This window comes from Prionailurus viverrinus, chromosome D4 (assembly GCF_022837055.1).
Source record: "Prionailurus viverrinus isolate Anna chromosome D4, UM_Priviv_1.0, whole genome shotgun sequence".
In the NCBI taxonomy this organism is placed as follows: domain Eukaryota; kingdom Metazoa; phylum Chordata; class Mammalia; order Carnivora; family Felidae; genus Prionailurus; species Prionailurus viverrinus.
The window spans coordinates 74,010,244-74,019,437 of NC_062573.1; the positions used below are offsets into that span (position 1 = coordinate 74,010,244).

The window sequence follows — 9,194 nt, forward strand, 5'->3', positions numbered from 1 at the left end:
TGTACCTCTTAATCCCCTTCACCTGCCTGACCCATCCTCTAACCATACGAGCCCAGTGTTTTAAAGTGGTGGGTAACACAATCACAAATCCACATGTTGTATGTTGACAAAATTCTACCTTACTCTTGTTTTCCTTCCCTATTTTTTACTTGTGTTAAAGTATTTATAACATAACATTCATAATCTTAACCATTTTTTAGGGTTTTCTTTTTTAAGTTTATTTATTTATTTTGAGAGAGAGAATCCCAAGCTCTCAGTGCAGAGACCAACATGGGGCTCGATCGTACGAACTGTAAAATCATGACTTGAGCTGAAATCAAGAGTCAGACACTCAACCTACTGAGCTACCCAGGCGCCTCAATCATCTTAATCGTTTTTAAGTGTGCAGCTCAGTGGCATGAAGTCCATTGATATTGCTGTGCAGGTATCCCCACCATCCATTTCCAGGGCTGAACTCTGAATTAAGAGCTTTGTAGCAACTCTGAATTAAGTGTATCCCTACTGGGGCACTTGGGTGGCTTAGTCGGTAAAGTGTCCGACTTCGGCTCAGGTCATGATCTCACGGTTCGTGAGCTCAAGCCCCGCATCAGGCTCTGTGCTGACAGCTCAGGGCCTGGAGCCTGCTTCAGATTCTGTGTCTCCCTCTCCCTCTGCCTGTCCCCAGCTCAGGTGCTATCTCTATCTCTCTCTCTCTCTCTCTCTCTCTCTCTCTCTCTCTCTCTCTCTCTCTCTCAAAAATAAATGGTAAAACAAGTTAAAACAAGAATATCCCTACTTAAGGGGGGAGGGTGAAATGAGGCATTCCTGATTAGCAGGCATGTAGTTTCAATTGAGTAAGATACATAAACTCTCAAGAGCTGCTGTACAACGTTGTCCCCGCAGTCCACAATTATGTATTGCACACTTAAAATTTGTTAAGCGGTTGGATCTCATGACCACACACAAATATTAAAAATAAATAGAGAAGATTCCTATTTAAAGGTAGCCCAAAGATTTCCCAACTGTATATTTATGCCTACTATCCTGTGTTAGCAACTGCTCGTTTTGTACTATGTTTGAGATATGATTTTTTTTGGCATGAAATTTGTTAACTCAGTATCTCAGTGCCGTCGGCTACCTGGAGAGCCTGATCCTAGCCAGTTGGCATGGTATCTGGGTGGGAGTCAGTTGTGTAATGGAAGCAAGTGGGTGCTGAGTCTTTCTGCTCTATTAACTTCACTAAATAATTTAGGAAGATACTGCTTTGCTCAAAAAAATCTCAGGCAGGCTCTGCTCCAGGGTAGGAAGACTTTGTTTTGTTTTGTTTTGGTAAGTTTTATTTTTATTTTGAAAGAGAGAACGTGAGCATGGCAGGGGCAGGGAGAAAGGGAGAGAGAGAGAGAATCCCAAGCAGGCTCCACACTGTCAGTGCAGAGACTGACACAGGGCTTGCACTCATGAACTGTGAGATCATGACCTGAGCCAAAACCAAGAGTCAGACGCTTAACCGACTGAACCACCCAGGTGCCCTGTGAAGACATTTTTTTTAAAACTCCATTGCTGCATACTGGGTGCTCGGGACCCCAAAAAAGTCACAGAACATTGTATTTTGTCACATTTGCCTCCAGTGCTTTCCCCTTGCAGTACCTGAAGAGTCTTTGCTAGGACATGGCGTTGCTTGAGTCTGTGTGGAAACTGCTGTAGGTTTAAGCAGTAGGTCTTAGGGGATTCTTTGCAAAAGGACAGTTGAAGCGTGTTGGGTATCATTATATATTTTTTCTCAGATGTATCTTAATTTTATGTATTCTGAGTTTTAAAAACAAGTGTCTTAAAAACACTTCCAGTCTTTCCAAATATAAAAGGGTACTTTACCTCAAGGATTTCCAGAATTATTCTCTAGATTAGAGCAATATAAACAGCGAAAAAGTCATTTTGATTCCTGTGAGACCAGTAGCGATTAGAAATAAAATTTCAATATAATTTCCCCAAACAAGTACAGGTGCGGTGGTGATAGCATTTCTCCTTGGTTAGCCTTTAGTATAGTTTATAATTTTACACAATTTATTTCTTTTTTTTTTTTAAGGAAAACTTTTTTCTTAAGTTTTTATTGATTTATTTAAGTAATCTCTGCACTCGATTTGGGGCTTGAACTCACAACCCTGAGATCAGGAGCCACACGCTCATCCGACTAAGCCAGCCAAATGCCCCAATTTTACACATTTTAGGTAGGAACAGTGCCTGTGGCTTAAATTGGTGTTGAATCATTTTTTAGTCTGGCGAGGGGTTTTTTTTCCTTCTTTTTTGGCTGATGAATTAATGATATTTGGATGTGTCTGGCGTTCCTTTTTCTTCAAGAAGTCTCAAACTGCTAATTTAGTTTAAAGAGGACTACTGGAAACTTCAGCTCACAATAATTGTGAACCAAATCTATTACTACCTTGTGGCTTAAATCCTGGTGAAATGACCACTTTTCCATTTTGATTTTACAGGAGAGCTATGGATGGAAAAAAAGAGATGAGGCCATCTGGCTCCTCTCCTGTTCCAAACCTAAACTCTAATGGGGGGCTTACGTGTGTGGGGAGGTGTGGTATTTTTTTTTTCTGAACCAATGGGACATTAAGTGAGCTGTCGGAGCTGCAGTACAAGGCTATCAACTGATGTTTCACTGAGTTTGCAAGCATTGGCCCCAGTGAGAGAGTGTGTGCAAAAATTAATCCCGTACACGTGCAGAGTCACGCTGCTCAACTGAGTGCCTCCATTGAGATGCCTTTCTTGAGCATCTATCCCAACAGTAAAGACCAATTGAGGCACGGTCTAGAGAACACTGGCTTAGTTTCAGATGTTGGTGGAGAAAGAATAAATGGATCATGCAGCTTGAATCCTGGAACTATAATTTGAATCATGGGTTTAGAAGACGGGCTAGAAAAATGAGCCATCCTGGAGATATGAAATGGTGGTGACGACGGAAGATGTTTCTCTCTTCTCAGGTCAACGGCACCGACTTTACCATCCAAAATCCGGGTGTTCTCCTCCTCGTTGTGGATGCCTGCAGCGTTCCTTTCCGCTTAACGGCAAAGAAGGTTTTCTCTCTTGCTGATATCAGTCGCTTGGAAGAGTATTTGAGAACAGGCATCCCTCCAAGGTAGGTGAAGCTTGCTCTGTAAGAGGGACAAGTCACCTTGAGCAAGTGACACCCAGTTAACTCTGAGCTTTGGTTTGTCTTTCCACCCTTTTCCTCGGTGGATACTTACGGCTGTTGAAAGGTATCCATTCCTTCCTCTTCTCAGATGGACGCCCCTGTGGTCTAAAGTACCTATCATTGATAAGTGAAAGCCGGGCTATTAGAAGAGTTTGCAAATAGTGTAAAGGCTCTTTGAAGGGGAATTGTTCTGTATTTTGGAGCTTTACTGTCCCACATTTTAGCATTTGGTTGATCTGCTTTGCACCTAACTCACTCAGAAGGTTCATTACTGATGTAAGCAATTTTATACACAATTTTGCCTTTGTGGCCATCTGTCCCACTGATAAGCCCCCAGATGGCATTGTGCTGTGAATTCATCCCCTGGCTCACATGGAAGTGACTGGAAAGGAGTCAACTGATTTTTAAGCGGTTGAGTATCTGGTCTCTCTTTTCAGAGCCCTGGTCTGATTGGTTTTGTTTTGTTGGTCTCTGAAGAAGCAGGCACATGAACAAAACCTTTCTTTTTGGGGATTGGCTAGACCCTGCCTAGAGGCAAGGCGATGAATTCAGGCTCCTTTCTGCCTTCCTTGGTTGTGCTACAGACATTGATTTACATGCAGATCTTCAGTTAGTGAAGTAACTAAGGGAGGCACATAAGCTTCCTGGGGAGTAAAGTCCTGTCTAGTTTTTGAACACATCTTCGGTTATCTGATGACTTACGCTCATTACGCTTTACAGAACCAGGTCTCAGGAAGTCCCCTAAAGTCATCGGATTATTTGAGTGTAATATACAATGTGCATGTGTAGCCCTGTCTTCTGCTTGAAGATACTTGTAGGGAATTCCAAGGCCTCAGTTTTCTTTCAGGATTTAAAACTTTTCCCAGTGGTGGAAACACAGGTACTCAGTCCACCTAAGACAATCCAGAGTGTACCTCTCACCACCAATATTTAGGGTAACTTGGTGTCCTGCATGGTATCCCATAGACTTAAGAGTTAAAGCCAAGTCATTAAAAAGTCACAAGGTTGTTTCTAGAAAGGAGACCGAAGGAAGACTTTTAAAATCTGGGTAGTGCTGTGCTTCTTCATCCGGGTTGGTGACATAAGTATGTTTAGTGGGCAGAAATTTGGTGTAAATACTTTTTTTCGGTGTAAATACTTTACTGTCTGTGTGTTGTGTCTTAACAAAGTGTTAAGAGGTTATGGCGCAACTGGGAGTGACTTCTGGAGATACTGTGCACGTATTGGGTTGGGGGGGGGCAGTGGGGACCTGTAAGTGATCTCCATGGGACTAGCCTGAAGGGAATCAGACCTGTAGAGTTGCTATGGTCAGACCTCTGTTCTGAGTCTGAATGGTCACCACTGCTTTAGAATGACTTCAAAGAATCCATACCAACCTAAAACTTCTGGATCTTAATAAAACATGTCAGGACCCTCATTAAGAAAATGAATACTGATGGATATAAGCAAGTTGAAGAAAAGGATAGATTTTCCCTGTTTCTAGAGGGAAAGTTAATATTGTAAAGATGTCACTCTACCTACATAAATATAAATTTAACATATTTCCATCAGTGTCCTAATAGGTTACTTTTCTATTGTCCTTGACAGTTGGTACTGAAATTCATCTGGAAGAATAAATGTGGGAGAGTAATAAAATATTTGTAGACAACTTAAAATAATACAGGGGGGCTTGTTTCATAAGATATTAAAATAAATCATGAGGCCATAGTAATTAAGCCAGCATAGCATTGGCAGAGGAGAGAGGAGAGGTCAGGAGAAGAGAAAATCCACAAACAGATCTAAGTATATATGTTGCTATGCTACATAGCAAACAGGGCAATTTAAACCAAACCATGGGGCACAGATTTTATTTCTTTTTAGAATTGATGTTTATTAATTTATTTGATAAATAGATAATAGGACTTAAATAGATAAGTAGAGTATCTGAAACAAACAAAACTAACCTCCTCTGTTAGTTTATTCCATAAAAGAGCAGAGTCCCAATTTGTTCACTGGGTCAACTGACCTAAATGACCTTTGCCTTCCCTACTCTTGGAGACACCTTGGAATAGCAACACAGTTCTGGGTGGGTCAGGGGAGCCAAACTTGGAACAGCAGGAAGGTGAAAAGCATCTGGTTTGTTTTTTTTTTTTCCTGTTTGTTTTGAGTTCTGCTTTTATCTAGCATATCTATGGTGTACTCAGTTCAGAAAGGTACTCAATTAACACATGCTGATTTACTGAAATTCCCTCCAACTTTCTAACTTTTACATACAGGTCAATTGTTTTGTTGAGCACAAGAGGAGAAATAAAGCATTTGAATATTTCAGAATCGTTAGTACCTCTGGGATTAGCCAAACCAGCTCATCTTTATAACAAAGGTTTGTATTTGTATTATTCTATGGGGTTCTTTTTTATAAATTTTTTTTTTCAACGTTTATTTATTTTTGGGACAGAGAGAGACAGAGCATGAACGGGGGAGGGGCAGAGAGAGAGGGAGACACAGGATCAGAAACAGGCTCCAGGCTCTGAGCCGTGACGCGGGGCTCGAACTCACGGACCGCGAGATCGTGACCTGGCTGAAGTCGGACGGTTAACCGACTGCGCCACCCAGGCGCCCCTATTCTATGGAGTTCTTATGAGTCCAGCCACATGAGCATTTTTATGGTGGACTATGGCCCCCAGATTGTTTCATGAGCTTATTTTGCTGAAGCAGGCATCATTAAGATAATCTTTAAATAAGGGAACATTATTAGAGGAAGCGTTTGGGGATGTGGTTTGTTATTTGGGGCAAGAGGTGGGTGGTAAGAGTTCAATGGCTGACGTAAGGAAGGATAGTTTTTTTGTGTTTATAACTGTCTTTGTTTTGCTCACCTCCGACTCACCTCCCGCATTATCTTGCCTGAAACTAGTAGATGTACGAATTACACTTTTTTTTTTTGTTATTGTTTGTTTTTAAAGGGAGTACCATATTTTTGGGATTCAGCGGAAACTTTAAACCATCATGGGCTAAGCTATTCACCAGTCCTGCTGGCCAGGGCCTTGGGCTGCTTGAACAATTCATACCTTTGCAGCTGGATGAATATGGTTGTCACAGAACCAGCGCTGTCCGCAGAAGAGACCTGGAACTATTGATGCAGACTTCAAAAGCACATTAGAGACTCTCTGTAACTTAAGTGCTGGGGGAAAAAAATGTGAACTAACTTATTTAATTTATGGCATTTTTAAAGTGACACTGTTAACCCAACGGAACCATTTTCCTATTTGATCCAGAAAGGGGAAAAGAGAGCTTAAAGTGATCGCTTAAATACCAGCTCACGCACCTTCTAGTTGTACAAAGTGTTGAAGAATTTATTTGTATTTGTTAGGCTGGTATATTCAGAGAGCGGTTCGATTCCCCACCTTCCACTCTGTGTGTTTTAGTGACTGTAAGCAGTGCTTTCCTTTTTGCATCACAGGATGTCATGGGACAAGGCAGGGGCCTCCGAGGGTCAGCCCAAGTCCTTGAGCAAACCAGCTCTTGTAGCACTCATATACTTGAAGGCTGATGCCCAGTTGTGTCATTGGCTTTGGGTCCACAGTTGACCTGGGTGGCTGGCAAGTTCACTGATGCCTTGGGCTCTGGATCTGGGCTGGCAGCCTTTGCAGATTGTATAGGATACTCAATGGCAGAGTTTTCCATATGGCAGCTCAGGCCCAGCTCATGCCCTTTTTTGCCTGGGCATGTGCTATTTTTATTCGTTTGTACATTGATTCCTTCCAAGGGTTTAACTTTCAAACAGAAAGGATACTGGGACAAAAGGGCTTTAGGGATTTGACATCCCTCATAAATCTGCGCCCATGGGCAAAAATTTGATCTGCACCAAGGTCTGAAGTTGTTGGGACCGTATTTGCAGCTTTAATTCTTAACCTGTTTCAACTGTATATTCATGTTTAAAACGCAGAGCTGAGCTGAATATTTACTTTTTTTTTTTTTTTTTTTTAGAGAAGGCCGTTTTCCTGAACTGTAAACTTGGGTTGTTTCAACTTGCACAAAGGAAGTCTGTTCTTGGGGTTGCTCCTGCACCTGGTTTTTGTTGTTGTTTTTATGTGTGGATTTTTTAAAAGCTTTTCTGCTCCCCATCCTGCCAGGAAAATTGCAGAAAGCTTAAGGATACCCCAAAATGTTACACTCAGGGGGAGAAAAAAGGGAGAGCCTTTTAAGGGTCAGAATCATGGAGGAGATCTTCAGAAACAGTACTCTGTATAGCCTTAGAGGAGTTAGTCACTCTTAATTAATTAAATTGTTAGAGCCAATGTTTTAAAAAAGTGCCATGATGCCCTATTTCCCTTCCTCCCCGCGTGTTCTGTCAGCGAGAATTTCATGTGGTAGAAAGATTGGCCCCACAGCCGGGGCGGTGACCACACCAAGAGGAGAGAAGGATCAAAATGCCTTTACCTTTTCCGAAACCTGTAATACATGAAGTGTATGAAGACACGGCCGTGGCGAGATGGTAGGAAGGGTGTTCAGGCTCACTTGGTCCTGAATACAGACACACTCGTTTTCCTCCACCGAGAGCAAAAGCTGAGGGCCTGTCCCTTTGTGTCCATGAGAAACTGCAGAGCAGCTCTGTGACTTCTGTTGACTTTACAAAATATGCTACCTCAAAATGCTGCCGATAAACCATTCTAACTCTAAGTGCTCTTGCTAAGGGCACATGTCTTAAAGTTTAAGGCTGTTTTTGTTTTTTTTCTTTTGTATCTTGATGAACAAGATCTTACCTATGAAATATATTATTGGATCATGGTTCCTGAAGGTGATTAAAGTCTGTTTGTGTGTGTGTTTTTTACGACTTAAGTATCTCTTGTGTGTGTTTTTTAGAGTTTGGTTCTTTAAAGATTTGGAGAGGCTACGTAAGTTCCAAGGCACTCGTTTTTTTCTGATTTATATGCTAATAATCAGGGCCTAAGTTAAATAAATAAAAATGTGTGTGCATGTATTTTTTATATATTGTGTGTGACTCAATCAATCAATCATTTTTTATTCCAGATTGCAGCTGTAAAGAAGCTATCGGCAGAGATGAGGAAGGGAAGCCGTCTGCCAAGTAGATTTTGAAAGACTAAACCGCAGAGGGACAGGGATCACATTCTCAACCTTGCCTGCACATTGGAATTGCCTGGCAGCTTTAAAAAATACAAAGGCCTGGGCCCCACCCCCCACCCCTACTTTCAGGTTTAATTGGTGTGGGATGCAGCCTGGGCATTGGAATTTTTTTAAAGCTCCCTGGGTGATTCTAACATGCAGCCAGGTTTAGGACCCACCGCACTAATATAATAGGTCCACTGTTTAACTTCAGTCTGTAATTTTTGACTAAAACGAAATTACATTTGTCTATTATTTTTATTTGCTATTCCTATATTACAGAACTCCCGGACCTAAATAGCATTTCACTATTGTCTTCTTTGAATAGAATTTTAGATACAGTTTGTAGTCCTTAATCGTCTCAAATTGTTGAATCAGTCATCTAAACTGACAAATATATTTCCGGCAATGGGGAGCTAGCATTCGGTTCTAATTTCTTTGGAGAAAATATATCCTATTTAAAGGTGATTTCAAAGCTCATAAGCATTTTCCATCAGGTGAGGCAGCTGGCTGAGCTCCAGCGATGCAACCGTCCACAAATCAGCCAGCTGATGAGAAACCCAGGGCCTTCTCATATGTCGGCCGACTTGGGTTTTAAGTCTTCACTCTAAGGTGCCTGCCTTTCCACCTGAGCCAGCATGCCACATATTCTCACAAGCTGGAGGAGAGCTAGCTGGGAGATGAAAGGCAGATGCAAGGTCTTTACAATGTGACTCCAAAGCAGCCTAAGCTGATGTTCAGATGCCGGATGGGGAGGGGGGCGGTTATGACTTCTCTGTTCTCCAGCTTCATCAGAGGAGAACACATCCTCCTGCCATTAAACAGATCACTTTGCTTTGAGAAGGGCGGGGCAATGAGGTGGTAGAGGCTTGAATGCTTCAGAAAGCTAGGTGTTTATTCCCTAGGAGATGAGGTA

General features: G+C 41.9%; 1 protein-coding gene across 4 annotated transcripts in view; it reads left to right on the plus strand.

Annotated features, from left to right (window-relative positions):
• The window catches only part of CEMIP2 (cell migration inducing hyaluronidase 2), an 87,181-nt gene extending 79,039 nt beyond the window's left edge, over positions 1 to 8,142 (plus strand). For all 4 annotated transcript variants that reach the window (XM_047830773.1, XM_047830772.1, XM_047830774.1 and 1 more), the window contains 3 exons: positions 2,967 to 3,121; positions 5,434 to 5,537; positions 6,118 to 8,142. In XM_047830773.1, coding sequence (XP_047686729.1) covers positions 2,967 to 3,121; positions 5,434 to 5,537; positions 6,118 to 6,314 — 456 coding nt within the window. In that variant the 3' untranslated portion in view covers positions 6,315 to 8,142. The remainder of the gene's footprint in view (positions 1 to 2,966; positions 3,122 to 5,433; positions 5,538 to 6,117) is intronic.
• The last annotated feature ends 1,052 nt before the right edge of the window (positions 8,143 to 9,194 follow it).